This window comes from Tenrec ecaudatus, chromosome 17 (genome assembly GCF_050624435.1).
Source record: "Tenrec ecaudatus isolate mTenEca1 chromosome 17, mTenEca1.hap1, whole genome shotgun sequence".
NCBI lineage: Eukaryota > Metazoa > Chordata > Mammalia > Afrosoricida > Tenrecidae > Tenrec > Tenrec ecaudatus.
The window spans coordinates 50,036,815-50,053,344 of NC_134546.1; the positions used below are offsets into that span (position 1 = coordinate 50,036,815).

At 49.9% G+C, this 16,530-nt stretch overlaps 1 protein-coding gene across 1 annotated transcript in view; it reads right to left on the reverse strand.

Annotated features, from left to right (window-relative positions):
• Positions 1–12,808: 12,808 nt before the first annotated feature.
• The window catches only part of FAH (fumarylacetoacetate hydrolase), a 47,942-nt gene continuing 44,220 nt past the window's right edge, over positions 12,809–16,530 (reverse strand). Inside the window, exon 14 of the mRNA XM_075535341.1 lies at positions 12,809–13,108. Within this exon, the coding sequence (XP_075391456.1) occupies positions 13,029–13,108 (80 nt within the window). The 3' untranslated portion in view covers positions 12,809–13,028. The remainder of the gene's footprint in view (positions 13,109–16,530) is intronic.

Below are 16,530 nucleotides of genomic sequence, written 5' to 3' on the forward strand. Positions count from 1 at the left end.
CACCTCAGAGAGCTTGTCACAACCTAAATTCATGCCTCCCCAGGCCTGCATCGTGCGACTGCAGAATACAGAGTGACAAGAGGTCGCCCAGTAAATCCGGAGAGAGTCTTTGTATCCGTTGTGGGACAGCAAATCTAATTACCTGTAGTCACTTGGATAAATCTCTCTGGCAAGAGTGACACCTTGAGATCTACTCGTTTAATATGAGAAATCCCAGGTTCCAATTTAACAGACCCAGAACCATTTTCCAGGTAGAACCCTTTCTTCTTGGTCACTAGAAAGCCACTAAGCCCAAGGTTACAAGGCCAGGAAAATCCCATAACTGACTGATTAGGTGTTGCAAAAGGGAGGCGAAGCCTTCTTAGCTCCATCCCTTGGTTCTCAGACAAGTGTTTTCTGGATACGGGGACATGGCAACATAAGTTGGCCTCAGATTTAAGATAAAATACTATCTAACCTGTAGGTCTGCCAGCATCCCTGAGCTTTCTATTGGTCTGACTTTTGGTCAGACCAACTGTTTCTGGTGATGAGGCATATGGGAAAACTGAATTCCCTGGGCATGAACCAAGCACTGTCTGCCTTTCACAAAAAGAGTCCCTTAGTTGAAGATCATATTTGTGAAATATGAGAGGTATGTGAAGCCCCACAAATGGTGATGCAAATGGGAAGAAGGGGAGGCGCAAATCCATGTTCACAATATGTCCACTGTCTCCATTGGTGGAAGGAGTCCAAGGTCATTAACCTGCTACCAAGGCATCAGCTTGTCGATCACTATCTACTCTTGAAAAAATAGAACCACACCAGATTAGCACTGGCCCCATCCATTAGCAAGTTGTGTACCCAAAAGTGATAGAAAACAGAGCAGCGTTAGTGAAGGGAAGTCTATCTTACTGAGCCCAAATATAGCTGTCAGGTCTTACATCGTGGCTACTAAAACCTGGGAACCAAATACTCATGGCGGCATCTCCGCCTCTCTCTAACCTGTAAAGGTTAGATTTTCAAGAATGAAAGCTGGACCCCTTTAGTTTGTATCATGACAATAGGGTGGACCGCTGGGCCCTCCAGAGATGTTCCCATCTCCCTAAACCTTCAGACTCCTACTACCCTGCCCCAGGGCAGAGCCAGCATCTCAACCTCATTGACTGTGGGCCACTAAGTGCAGACCCGCGTGGACTTAGAACACTGAGACTGCCACTCCCAGCTGCTCAAGCCAACGCATATTAAACGCATATGCAGAAATGTGTGTGCATGCACGCACATCAGTCAAGTCAGCCTGCTCCCATTGGATACATTGTCTTCTTGGGTCTTAATTTATTGGAATCAAGTCCTGGGTATGTTCTCTAGAATCTTGCTGCCAAAAATTTGGCAGGATTCTTCCACGCTTTCCATGTTTGTGCTAAGGATCTTGCACTTCCGGCCAATTCTGAGATCTGACTCAAGTTATGGTCCCAGATGCAGGAAGGGTGTGTGTGAGAAGGTAGATCCCGGAATCACCCCTGGTGCCATTGCTAGAAAAAAGATGGTATTCCAAAGAAGCCTGGTTCTCTAAGACAGGGATCCTTGGGTGGAGCTAACAGTTCATGTGCCTCAGCCTGGCTGTTAACAGAAACGTCAAAGTCCAAGTCCACCGGGAGGCACCGCAGAAGAAAGAACTGGCAATGTACTTCTGAAAAATCAGTTTCTGGAAACCCCACAAAGCATAATTTTGCACTGACACACCTGGGGTCGTCATGAAGAGGAACTGACCTGGAGGCTGCTGGCCTCGCTTTGGTTTCCCCCCAAGCAGATGTGGAGGGACTCTTCACGGGCAAGGAAAGTTCCCGGAAAGTTGAGAAATCAAAGTTTTCAGGCCAATGGCATCAGACCACACCAGGTGACACCCTCAGAGGTAATGATACCAAAGTGATCGTCTATGACATTTTTGTTTCAGCAAAAGTGCATTATCTTGAATAATAAAATCATCCTTGAAGGTATAGCAACTAAACTTTTTTTTTCATAAGCCCAGCTTACACGTATCAGTACACTTACCAGGCTAAGACTTTACGCTAAGTTACCGTTTGGACTTCTTAATGTGCTCTGCTCAGAGCTCAGTTACATTAACACTTTGCGGCACATGTTTTCATCTCCCAATCGAAGCACACCCTATTTTTGTTGCTGCTGCTGTTTTTGTTATTTTTATTGGCATATACTTTACATGACATACAATTTAATCTTTCAATTATATTAAGAGCTGCGTGACCATCATCACAATTTCACAACATTTTCTTCTCACACTCGTTGTCGTTAACTCCCCATTTCCACACACCCTCCGCTGCCGTGCTCCGAGGCAGTTTTCAATCCAGTTACTGTCTCTGTAGACCCACCTATCTTGGATTTCATGTACAGAAAATCATGCAAAACACAATCAGGAAGCAAACAAACAAGACAAAAACCAACAACAATGACAAAACAAAAACCACAAAGAAAACGGCAATAGAAGATATTAAAAATGGAAACCACTTTAGAATGGGTCAAAAGGGTGATCACCTTTCAACCTGATCACATCGGCCACCGTCAACTTTGCAACGCTCTGTCTGATGGCAAGGATTCTCACAGCCCTTGACGGTGGTCAAAGGTGTGCGCAAGAGGTTTAGTCCATGTGGGGACCTGCAAATGGGTTTGGGCTTCTACTGTCAGCCATAGCCTTCTGCAAGCCAGGTGTTCACAATTTAAGTTCTGCTGTCATTCCCTCCTCTGGAGTTGGATTTTATTATTTACAATCCTTGAATCACACAGGCTGCTATAGTTGTTCCAGGTGGACTTAGTTATTGCCTTACTTAACTGGCTGCTTGTTTAAAGATAAACTTTTGACCCCAGACCCTTTTCTTTCTGAGAGCCAAGGACCATCTGGTTGCTTCACCATGCTTTGCTGGAGCATCTATATCTTCAGTGATCTCTTCACGAGGAAGGCCATGACATAGAAATAATCGTTCTTAGCCTGGAGCTAGAATTAAATGTGAGGCCAAATCTATTCATATATCTATCTATATCTGCTTCACTTGAGAGACGTCATTATCATTTTATGAGAGAGCCTATTATAAATCATCTCCCTGGGGCATAAGGTAATTCTATTGATAGTGCCATTGATTTAGCCAATGGTATAGAATTTAAAACACTATTAGGCAAATGAATGAAATTGTGCTAGTATACCCTGCTTTAGACAGTAGTACATGAATCATTGACATGTACAGATTAAATTTTTAAGTGACTGGACACCTTTGACAGAAACAGTGGGGGCTGGTGATAGGGAAGAACTTTCAATAACACTCGTCCACAAAGGCAGATTAGTACATGCCATGAAAAAGCAAGGAGGCTGCTCATGTTTGTAGAGCCATGGATTTTGTCGAACTTTCTGGCATTCTCACTTCAGTGTGGTGGTAACTGGGCCTTGGTGACATGGTGAGTTGAATGGAGTGCTGCTAATTGGAAAGTCAGCAGTTCTATCTCACCGGCCACTCTCTGAGAGCAGGACGAGGCAGTCTTCTGTAAAAACTGACAGCCTCCGGAAACCTTATCCAATAGGGATGAGCTGGGATCGACTCCATGGTAGTGAGATTTATTTTGGCCATTACTATTTGGGAACCTCTATCAATAACCCCTACTGATAACTTTTGGGGGAATGAAGTAATTAAAGGAAAAGAGAAACATTTAAAAAGGTCTTCCTGTGGTAGTGATTGCACAACACTGCTTGATGTGATTTTACTGTGGAATGGTGTGAGGTCGGGATTAGCTCCTAATAAAATAGTTTGAAAGAAGCAAAAAAAAGGCTCCACTTGGTTACCAATAATATAACTAATTATGTTGCAACCAATGTAGAAAGAGTTTACAAAACGATGTTGTTGCCAATATTTCTTTAATCTAAGGAATACTACATAAAACATAACTATATTTATCACATATTATTATATGATTTAAATGGATACTAAACCTGCCTAAGGGTCCTCCATGGTCCCTGGGGTGGGGCATGGATTATCACTGGGTGACACCAGCCCTAGGGATGTCACTCAGTTGCATCGGGGTCTGCCGATGTCCCTATCTGAACCCGCAGAGTCCGTCTTAATCACTGTCCTTACTCAGCATGAGGCCTAAGCCAAAGACCAAACCAAACTCACTGGCATCTCGTTGAACCTGGCTCTTAAGGACCCTGTAGGACAGGGTGGAGCTACTGATGTGAGTTTCTGAGACTCACTCTTTTAAGGATTGCCCACTTCAGACACTGGTCCAGTTCCTTAGTCATGTGTCTTCCAGCTAAATGAAGTCAAGGAGCTCTTTACAGCTGCATAATAAGTACATCTGGCTCTCCACCTGTTACCTGAGTTATGCATTCAAGGGTTTGAGCCTATCTTTCTCTTAGGTAAATGCTTCAGGGCAATCTTGAGCAGTCAGCCTATCCTACCATCTTTGTCATGGCCAGTGTTCTCATTGCAACAAAGTGGCAATGACTCTCGTCTTCCCTCTGCCTCACTCTCAACCTGCACTCCATCCAATGCTGCTACTGGTACCGATTCCAAGTACCTGCAATGTAGCAACACCTTGCAGATATTATGAGTTCAGTGGCAGATCAGCCTGGTAATGTGAACATTGCAATAAGTGTGTTACACAATTTATTGTTAGTTTCACAGTGTGTATAACTCATGTTTACACTGTCGTCTATTAAAAGAGCCCCGGCGGTACAGTGGGTTGTGTTATGGTGAGAATGGGAAGGTGAGCAGTTCAAGCCCATCCGATGCTATGGAGCAGTTCTACTCCATCCTAGTGGGGTGTTATGAATTGGAACTGACTGGACAGCATTGGGTCTATTAGGCCACAATGTACATACCTTCCTTAGAAAATACTTTATTGCTTATAAAGAAAAAATCCCAGTCATCATCTGAGCCTTCCGTGAGGGAGAATCTTGCTGGTGGAGGGCCTGGCCTCCCTGTTGATGGCCGCTCATCCATCCAGGTGGCACTTGCTCACGTTTGAAGTGGCTGTGGCAATGTCTTACGAGACAACAATGAAGTCTGTTGCATTGGTCGACTTTTCCTTTCACGTGAACTCTTGAACGCCACTGCAGGGTTGTTAACCAACCTCAGTTCATGTCGTAGGGGCTCAGGGAAAGAGAGACCCAAAGAGAAGGAGCGAAATGGGGGAGGGAAACATAGCACATTTTGGATTAAGTTCACATCTTGGATGGATATATATATATATATATATATATATATATATATATCCACCATACATTGTGGCATCCCAAAATGAGTCACAACAAAGACGACTGAGCTCAGAGCACCTAAGCAGATATAAAATAATAACATTTGAACTACCAGAATGTAATACAGAGACATGCTGCGTTGGGGGGTGGGAGAACAGAGCCCATAGACTTGCTCAAAACAGGATTGCCACATGCCTTCCTCTTATGAAAAATAACGCAGTCTCTGCGAAGTACAGTAAAAGGAGGTATGCTTATATGACCGCCACAGATTGTACCAATAACTTTGATTCCGCAGGAAATGGACTGAACACTCAAAGTACTGACGGAAGAGGATTGAACTCGGACAATTTTTAGGACTGTGGGCAGGATCGAGGCGTGCTGGTGGTGTAGTGGTTGCGTGTTGGGCTATGATCTGCCTAGTCAGCGGTTTGAAACCACCAGCTGCTCCGCAAGAGAAAGCGGCTTTCTACTCCTGTAGAGGGTTAGTCTTGAAAAAAGAGGAACTGATATCAAGGGCTCAAATAGAAAATAAATGTTTAGAAAATAACGGTGGCAACATATGTACAAATATGCTTGATACAATTGATGTATGGATTGTTATAAGAGCTGTAAGAGCCCCCAACAAAATGATCTTTTAAGTTAAATAAATAAAAGAGTTAGTCCAGAAACTCACAGTGGTTAGGTTTACCCTGTCCCACAGGGTCGCTATGAGTCAGCATCGATTTAATGGCAGTGAGTTTGGTTCTGATTGGTGGTGCAGTGGTTACACATTGAGCTGCTAACTGCAAGGTCAGCTGTTCAAATTTCCAGCTGCTCCAAGAGGGAAAGAAGGGGCTTCCTACTCCCGTAAAGAATTGCATTCTCCAAACCCACAGGGCAGTTCTACCCTGTCCTATGGGGTCGCTATGAATCAGTATTGACTCAATGGCAGAGAACGAACGAAGAGTAGGATTAAGCTAAGGAACAGTGAGTAGCCTAGGACTAAGAACAGTAAGACATGACCACTCCTTGCTCAGAATCCAGCAAGAGCTGTGGCCATGCTGCCCATTGGAGCTGGGGGCCAGAGGTGCAGGACACAGGTGCTGCCAAAATCAGGGCTTGGCAGGGAATTCAGCAGGAGAGCAAATACCCCCAGCTTCCTCCTCCCGCCTTCTGCTGCCTGTGCCTCCATTGCCCGAGCTCGACCAGAAGCCAGCGGGCAGGGAAGAGAGCGATGCCATCCTCAGCTGTCAGTCACCCAGGGGACACACAGGGCAGGACAGACTGTGAAGTCACCTGGTGGGCAGAGGACGCATGACTCCAGGGGCTCTCACTGTTCTTCCTGCCACAGATCCCAGTGCGGCCCCAATGTCATCGTCGTTGCTGTTGGATGAGCGGCTTGTGGCCGGGTTCTAGGCTGGGACCTTTGCGGGGGGCAGACCCCAAATCTTGGTCCTGCGAGACTGCTGGGTGGGCTCAAAATGCTCATCTTTTGGTTTGCAGCCCAATGGTTCATTGTTGCTCCAGTAGTTGGCCAGAGTTCTAACTTGGAATATTTGGAAATGGTCACAGGAGGGCCTTCTGTACTCAGGAGAGGGACACTCTGGCTAAGCTCTAGTCTTTTTCAAATAAAAGAAATATTTATTTGCCTAATACACATAACTAGGAGGGACCACGGGATGGAGACGATGTCCTTTAGGCTGAAACACAGAAAAGCAACTAGCCAATGCTTCCCTGTCCCCCTCCACCCTCCACCCCCTCCCCACCGCCCCTGGAAAAAACAAAACAGCTAGGTGGTGCTGCAGGCTCAGCTTTGGATTCCTAACCACCAGGTGGGTGATTCTCTGCTCCAGTCAAGATGACAGCCGCTGTCACATGGGCCAGTATGAGGTGAAATAACTTGACGGCACAGAACACACACACACGCACACACGCACACATGCACGCACACACACGCACATGCACATGTGCGCGCGCACACATGCACACAAGGATACATCAACAGTATTGCTACAAGATCATAGAAATCTTTTCAAGTAAAACATAGAAACGTGAAACTGCTGTTTCTTGATAGCTCCTTCAGCTAGGTCTGTAGACTTGTGAAGTTGGTGTTTCCACCTCGCTAACCCTTCCCCCAAGAATTCTGCACTCTCCGACTCAGGCCGCATCAAAATGGCAGTTTGGACATTCTCGAGGAACTCAGCTTGTTGATTTTTTTTTTAAATTTAGGGAACAAAAAGAAGTGTGGAGGGGATGTTGAGCACTGTATGGTGGCCGGGATAGGGCTTCCTCATGAAATTCGTATCGGACAGCCCATACTACTCTTGGAAGAAGCCACGGGTGCATTCTCACAATGGGAAAAACACCCTCACTTCAACTTCCCTGGCCTTTTCTCACTAATGCCATTTTCAGTGTTCTTAACCCTCATCAGTAAAAGCCCCCTGGGATTGACCTTTGAGAAAGTCTACCAAGATGACCCTTTTTGGGGGTAAAACTGTCCTCATAACTTTCTCAGCTGGCCTCTTGCCTTGAATTGAACTGGCCCAGTAGATCCCCTTGGAAGCCACTGTCTTGAGTGGTCCCTTTCTTCTGCAGGGACCCCAAGGAGACTAAGCCAAGGGTATTGTTGAAAGACCGTGTCTGCAGTCACCCACCACGGATGACGGCAGCACCGTGTGGAATAAACTTGTGCACATAGGAACTGCACCCTGGGAGCAAGTCTCTTTGTCTTGCCCGCGTGTCTCACAAGCTGTGTCTCTCCAGAGACCTCGAAGACCATGAACCACAGAAGAGCGCCCTCAAGGGGCTTTCAGCTTCTCCTGGAGGAGGGACCCACGGACCCCATTATCTCTGGAGAGGTGGGCACAGATACAACACACAGTCCCCATCAAGAAAGGACCTGATGCTTCTGTTTCTAGGAGTGCAATCAGTAGATTCTTGAACTCAGATTGGCCCTGGTCCTCTTTAGTCTCTATGAGCAGAAAACCCAACCAGACTCTGGAAGTCAGCCTCCAAACTTAGTCCATCTCCGGGGCGCAGGGCAGTGGTGAGAAACACTCTCTCAGCCCTGAAGCTACTGTGGAAAAGGCAGACAGAGGCGGGTGGGCATGGAAAGCAGTTCTGCTGCATTCGTTTCTCTGGAGTTGTTCAGAGGAATGGGTCTACCTGCGCAACAGGTATCACGGTGGTGAGCCAACTGGTGCGAGAGAGAGGGTTCAGGGGAAGGAGGATGCTCCCTGTTGGAAGCAATGAAGCTCCTCCTTCCTCACTGTCCTCTGCAGCGGGGAAGGCCAATGGCTCTGCCCCCTTGTGCCAGGGCAGTGAAGTGCCACCAGGACATGGGGCACCCACTGCTACCCTGCAGTGGAAGTCCCTGCAGCACCCATCGTGCCAGGAACACTTCAGGTCTTGCTCCTCTTGATCGGGGAGTGTGCACTAGATTGTGTTTCCCAACACGTCCTAGTCCAGTGAGGTCCACACATGGGCAGTGGTTACACCGGATAAAAGCGGGAAAGAAAGGAAGCAGAAGATAAAGTGGCAATGTTTGTTTGGCTATCCAGCCTTGAGATGCTCATCGCCACCTCTATAAGCGCCAATCGCCTTGTCAAAATCCCTCTAGTTCTTTAGATGCCATTGTTAGAAGATCAACTAGCCACGAAAGTCGTGTTTATCTATTTCGTATCATTATCATAAAGACCACTAGACTCCTGTATCATCTGGGGCTGGCAACGGGCATCTCTGAAGCCCACACTCCGAAACAAAGCGGCTCCTGTTGCTAACGGCTGCGTAAGCGTGGCCTGGGCCCTACCTTACCATCCATGACTTTGCTTTCCTCCGCCACCTGTCCTTCAGTGTGTCACATGGTGGTGGCGTGTGTGCTGCTGGAAGCTCTGCGGCTGGGATTTCACATGTCAGCAGGGACAGCAGTGGCGGACAGGTTTCAGTGAAGCTTCCAGACTAAGACAGACTAGCACAAAAGGCCTAGTGATCGATTTCCCCCCAGATTGCCACAGGACTCACAATGGATCAGCTGACTTGCTTTAGAGATGCCAACAAGGCAGCGCAGCATTTACCCAAGGTCAAAGGTCAGAGGGTTAGGAAAGGAGGTGGACGGGCAGGAAGCACAGGGAGGAAGTGGAGCTGGTACGCTGAGGCGATGGCAGTGCATGGGTTGACACAAAATTGCATGGAGTATGGAATGAAGACCTGATTATCTACTCTGTAAACCACCTAATTCACAATACAGTTTTTAAAGTTCATGATAAAAAATTGAAAATAAAACAAAATCCCTTGAGTTGGACATCTCGGAGGAAGTTGGGGGCCAGGGAAGTCGGGGGCCAGGGAGGGCGAGGAAGACCCTCGAAGTGCTGGTTGGCACACCAACCACAGTCATGGACCAGAACACGAAGCCAGTGTGAGGATGGCAGGCAGGACCAGGCCACGTCCCGTTCTGTCGACCACAAGGAGTCAGCTCACCAGCAGCTGCGGATCTAGCCATCTCATTTTGCTTCCTGGCATGATCCCAGTACTGGAGCTTTCCTGGATCTGCCTGCTCTGTACGCATTGCAGACTCCAGGCCCGGGCCAGCAGGTTTCCCCCAAAATCACCTCCCCTTTTCAGGGCATTACATGCACAGTGAGGGGATTTAAGAGTATGATCCTAACCATCAACAATGGCAATCTCTGGTGCCAGCCAGGCCAAGTGGATCAACATGAAGTGGCCTGTGCTCATGAGCCAGGGACCCTCTGAGCAAGAACTGTGCTACATGCACCAGCCTTGCAGCCATACCTATTAGAGGACTTCAAGGAAAAGCAGACTCACATAGGCAGAAGCCAGGCAAGAGCTAAACGAGCCATTTCCAAGCACGAAACAGAGCAGAATGTCCTCTGAGTCCAAGGGATACAAGCTCCTGGCAGAAGCGTTGATTTTTGCAAATGGAAAAGATCTGATCTAGCCAGCAGGAGTCCAGGAGACCCTGGCCCATGTCTTGGGTTTACACAACATTAACAATGAAATCAGGGAAGCACTGAAAACCATGGCCCCAGGGTGCAACTCTATGCCATGAAGTCAGCTGGAGAAGCGCAAACCTCAGCACCGGTTTCCTCCGGGTGTGGGGTAGACTACTGTGCCCTTCCAGGCGCTTCACCCATCTTCTTCAGCAACCAAACTCTGGGTTTTCCTAGGCGAGCCAAGTGTCCCGCAGCTAAACCACCCACTGCATCCCCGACTTCCCTTGCAGGGAGGTGTGGTGTTGTTCCTGCCAGTGAAATATCGCACACTGAAACAGAGAGCAGAGTGCATGGCGCTCCTGGGAAGGCTGTACCAAGGGACCCAGTGCGGTTTGGAGAGCCCCTCCTGCCTTGTCAGTCCTTCGGTGCCCCCCCACCCCCCACTTCTCGACTTTCTCTTTTTGCAAGGTGGACTGGCTGGAGCTTCAGCAGCCATTTTGGACCAGGAGGTGGCCCAAAGGACCAAACCTTGTGCCAAGGACAGAAAGCAGATGGTGTCAGGGTCCTTGCTAACACGATGGGGCTGCCACACCAGCTCCAGACTGTTTTAGGCGCGCAAGAAATGCCAGCCTGCTGGACATGCCTCATGAGGACAGCTTATTCCATCCCCGGCACTACCGTGGCTGGTTCCTCTGCCCCCAGAGATCCAGCTGCCTTCTTCTCTTGTTTCCTCCAGGGCTCGGGCAGAGAGGCCCCAGCCGTAAGGCACTGCGGTCTTCTGTGATCACTCTAGTAACACTGGCCCCCACAGGCCCCAGTGCCCCCTGAGCTCCTCGCCAGCATGAGAAACCAACCTTAGGAGGGACCCCTGGTGGTGGTGGTGGTGAAATGCTTAGGTGCTAGCAGAAAGTGGGTGCTTTGGACCTACCAGCTGCTCTGCCGAGAAAGATGTAGCAGTTAGCCTCAGGGGAGTCACAGGCCAGGGGCAGCTCTGCTCTGTTCTAGATAGGGTTAACTCTACGGCATAGACCCCCACCACCATACTAGGAACCCCCAGGTGATGCAAACACTTAAGCACTTGACCTCAGGAATAAGGGTCGGTGGTCAGCGCCCACTGCGGAGCGCCTTGGAAGACAGTGTTGGTGGTCTGCTTCGGAAAGGCCACAGCCTAGGAGACCCTAGGGAGCAAGAGAACTTTGTACGCACAGGGTGGCCTGAGTCAGAACGCAGCAGGCACAAACGACACCACCACTCTACAGCTGTCCTCCTTGCCTGTCCATGGTGCCGCTCCGTCACTAGAATGTCAACGTCGTAAGGGCAGGGGTGAGGCATTCTGTCCACCGCTGCAGCTCCTGTGCCTGCACAGGGCCTGGCACTCACTACAAATGTACCAAGTGAATAAATCCTACGGGCCGGTGCCCGGGCTCTGCACGCTCCCTCATCCTCACAGGTTGCGGCCATCAAGCCCAAGAGGGGTCCCTGAATACCTGCTCCCCTGTGGCCACTTAGGACCCCGGTCCACCTGAGGCTGCCTGTCTGCAGTAGGTAGTGAGAGAGGAGTGGGAGGGAGAAAAAAGGGGGAGACATTTCTGAAGGGCCCTCAGCTTCTGTTCAGGGTGATGGGAAACAGATCGGGGGACGGTTGTACAGCACAGTGAATGTCACTCGTCACTGAACTGTATGTGAGGGAAATGCTGAAATGGCTATTCTTCTGATTATGTATATGAAGGGGTACAGCCCCCCTGAAAAAACACACCAGATAAAAGCCCTGCTAGGCAAGTGAGCACCAAGCAATTTGCTTTGAGTTAGTGCACCCACTGACATTGCCTGAAGGTTCTCTCACCAAAAAAAGTGAATTTTTTTGTGAAAGCAGTTTTCCATGAACCTTGATTTTTGCAATGACTGATGTAAGAGAACAGCATGCAGCTGTGAAATTTTGTTTCCTGCTCACGAAAAAGGCCACAGAAACTGTTGCGATGTTGAACCCAGCTTACAAGGACAGTGCTAGGGGAAAACTCAAGTGTATGAGTGCTTTTCTCATTTCAAATAAGGTGAAATGTCGCTTGATGACAAACCTCATTCTGAACATCCGTCAACTTCCCGAGCAGATGAATATGTAGTATATTTGGAGTTCATTACACCAGGCCAGACTGTTAACCAAGCTTCTATTTACAGGTTATAATAAGATTGCATAACAGTTTGTGACCCCAAAAAAAAAAAAATAAGGCCTGATTTGTGGCAGACGGGGGACTAGTTTTTGCCACCATGACAACATGCCTGCTCACACAGCCATCTCAGTGCGCCAGTTTTTGGCAAATAAACAGCATGCCTCGCTTGCGCCATGCAACTTACTCACCTGACCTCCCTCTATGCGACTTCTTTCTGTTTCTGTGAACGCAGAGGGATAGAAAGGACAGTGATTGGATGATGTAGAAGAGGTGAAGTTCAAACGAGGGAGGTGCTGTCAGCCATACAAACAGATGAGTGTGAAAAATGTTTCCAAGAATGGAATCGCAGATTTGACAAATGTATGAACGTAATGGAGCATTCTTTGAAGTTGATAAGGTTGTTTTGTAGAAAAGAAAATTCTGTACATAGCTTTGAAAAAGAAATCCAGGGTGTTTTGGGGAGCCCGTGTGTGTATACACACACACACACATATACATGTATGTGTCTATATTCATCACAATTTACACACGCATGCATAAAACACACCAGAGGCTGTTGGTGCACTTGGGACAGGGCAGGGCCTAGTGCAGGGACACAGAGCACTGTTTATTACTGGATGGAGAGCAGGCCGGGAGCCACAAAAGGAGCCCAGTTACCGGAGAGCTCGGGCTTTCATTTCCAGGATTGCCAAGAGAGCCTCACGCGGACGCGAAGGCGGGCAGCACCTTCCCGGCACACTGGCCAAAGCCGACGCGGTAGCCGTCCCCTTGGCAGTGGCCTGCAACAGAAGGGAGCGGAGTCAGCAGCAGAGACACTGGGCTCACCTGACCCGAGGACCGGCCATCAGGGCCCAAGACAAGAAGAAGGCACCATTGCAATGACAGGCACACAGTTTAAACAGAAGAATTGCTCCCCCCCGCCCCCCAGAAGCCAGGTTCCCAAGACCCTGACAGGATGCTCCTGGGCCCGCTCTGACCCCAGGAGCCTCTCAGTACCTTTCTTCAAGGTGGTCAGCTCTCCTGCACGCATTTAGGCTCAAATCCTGTCTTCCTGAGCCCAGAGTCTGGGGTCTCCACTTACAAACTCTACGACCTTGGGTCACTCTCAATCTCAGTTTCCTCGTCTGATATGGAACCAATAAGCGGACCCACCACCTCGGAACTGTTGTGAGCGTGATAGGACTTAATACAGAGCAGCCTGAGAACCGTGGCCAGTCTATGGAGATGCCCAGCACATGCCGACTGGGGGGCGACAGAGAGTTGGGTACGCTCAATGTCTTTGTCTGCAAACAGGAAAAACAGCCCTCGTCTCTCAGGGTTGTGAGGATTCCGTGAAAACGGGGGTTGAAGCTCCCAACATGTCACGTCACACGCGGATGCTCATGCGAAGGTCCGTGGTTGTTGACAGGGGCGATTAAGGCCGATCCGGCCCGAAGTGACCCTCGGCACCACAGAACGAAACCTGGTGCAGTCCCGTGCCATCCTCACAATGGGTCCTGTGCCCGGCGTCTGTTGTTGCAGCCACGGTGCCAGCCCACCTTACTGACGGCCTCTCTCTTCACCGTGCCTCCACTTTACCAAGCAGGAGCGCATGTTAGCATCTCTCACCCCAGTCCTTTTCTGGTGAGGTCCTGGAGAGGGACGAGCCCACGCCTGTCCCTGAGGAGGGCTGCTTCCGTGAGTGGATGGCTCTAGACACGCAGCACAGGCCAGAAGCTCCCAGGTGCCGAGAGTGAAGCGTGGGGGAAAGCAGAGAGCGGAGGGAGGAAGACAGAACGAGAGGACATCCCGGGCAGAGGGAACGGTGTGTGTTCGGGAAGCGCTTCAGTGAAGCTGTCCTGAGGCTACTCTGGGGGCCAGATTACCAAGGACCTCGTGGAGCCCGAGCCATCTCCGGGGGTCATTCAGATGGCGCCGAGAGGCTTTCGGCAACATGGTGACGCACCCAGCTGTTTCAGAGCTCCCTTTCTGGTGGCCCCCCTGGAAAGATGTCTGAAACACTGTCATTGCCAGGTCAACATAAAGACCCTCAGGTTCCGGGGAGTAGGGTTCACTCCACACTTCTCCAGAGTCCTATGCTTGGCTGACTCCCGAGCAGGTGACGGCCCCGCCTATGTGAAGATGGTGGTGACCAGCTCTCGATGGAAATAAGAGCTGCTGCTAGGGATGCCACGATCTTCATTTAGGAGGACACGTCACTGAGACCCCTTCACCCGCTAGACACGAGTCACCATCTGGGGCGGCGTCTTCAGCCCCTCCATGTGAGAAGAGGAAACTGATGATTCCAGTAGCCATGAGAAAATAATAATCAAAACACCCTGCTGAGAAGACTCACGGCCCTCTGGATACGCAGAAGCAAAGCGGGTTTGTGACATGGTGTCAGCAACATCCTCAACAAGCATTTATCCTCAGCAAGTGACAGCAACAAGCGCTCATAGCCAGCAGGATGGATGGTCCTCACGGCCACCCCCCCACGAAGCAGCTGCCTGCCCAGTGCTTCTGAACCCCCTCCACCCCATCCCAGTCATCTAAATGACTGTCCCTACTTGCAGTCCCTATGCTCCAGCCTTTTCTAGAGAGGCAGCAGATCAGACTCCACGGTGATTTCTCCAGAGGTAAGGGTTCTGGTGCCCACTAGGTCCTAAGCACACGCCCCTGTCCTGCAAGTCAGCCTCCCTGGCTAGGGCCATCACATGACCTGTGCACTGACACGGAACACGCAGGGGTTTCATTTGTCCCAAAGCAACAGCTTGTCTATGCTGTTGTTCAGATTCATTACTTTTCCATCAGTCACTTTGGAATCCCAATGCTCAGACATATCTACATCCCTGTGAAAACAACACACACACCTATTAAAGAAAAAACAACTGCCGGCAGAAATTCAATGATCACTTATCAAAGTGACTAACTTGAAATGGCAGCATTTTCAAAGAGCCTTCTTCCCAGTGTGCTGCAACGCTCAGCCCAGGGACTGTTCAGCGCCTCCCTCCACTACCCGGTTCTCGCCAATCAGCACGAGCTCCTCTCGGCCCAGTCCTGAAGGTCAAACAGCAGCACCACCACCCACACCAAGACAGAGCCCGACTGCTCCCAAAGTAAGGGGCTATGATTACATCATTTCACTCTGCGCACGCCAGCGGGTGAGGCATAAGGCAGGGTTTACCAAGGTCAGTGCTGGCGACACTCTGGTCCAGGTTGATTCTTTCTTGTGGAGACTGTCCTGCTAGGACGTGGGACGTCCACTGCATCCTGGCCTCCCCACCACTTGTGACCGTCAAAATTATCTCCAGACATGGCCCCACCTCCTGTTAGGGGAGAACTCCTCCTTGATTGAGAACTGTGGGCCTGGGAAACGAAAAGCCCCGTTCCTTTCCACCCCCTCTTCAGCCTAGCGGGGACAGGACGGGGAGGCTTGGGGCGGACACGCTCCTCACAGAGAGTCCAGAGCAGTGCGGACATGAGGACGTCTGCAGCCTCGTCAGAAAATGTCCAACTGTCCCAGACGCAGGGAAAAGGCGCTCCGCCAGCATGGGAAACAAAGGTGACAATGTGGAGTCCTCCTCTGAAGTGCTTGCCCTGCCTCCCTGTCCTTGGCCCAGAGCTGGCCCCAACCCAGAAGCAGAGCCATAACCCTGCTCTCCAGCTTCCCCAGAGGCAACCCTCCCCCGACGGAGGGGCCGACCCAGAGGCCCAGGGAGCCGGCCCTGAGCCAGGGACTTCTCTGCCATGGCAGCTCCGGGACACTCAACTGTATCATGCCACGAAACAACATTGCTCTCCCAGGCAATAACCCAGGAAAGAAAGTGAAATCAGCCCGTTTGTGAGGAGGTTAAAGATTCGCAGTGGCTTCTAACCTCAATGTCAGCAGTTCGAAATCACCAGTCACTCCACAAGAGAAGATGAGGCTTTCTCCTCCCATAAAGATTTACAGTCTCGGAACCCCCCCCGGGGGGGTGCAGTTCTATTCAGCCCTGTAGGATCACTACGAGTCAGAATCCACCCAGGGGCAGTGAGTTCTTAAAGGGTCTTGCATCTCAAGAGAGCTAGGCTGCTTTCCAGGGCTGCCACTTGCCAGCTGCATGATTCTGGCTTCACTGCCCAAGCCCTCTGAACCTGCGGTGGCTCTGCGGGACGTCAGGAGAGCGTCCGTGGGCATTTGATGCGGAAAGGCACCTAACGGGATGAGCAGCGCACCCTGATC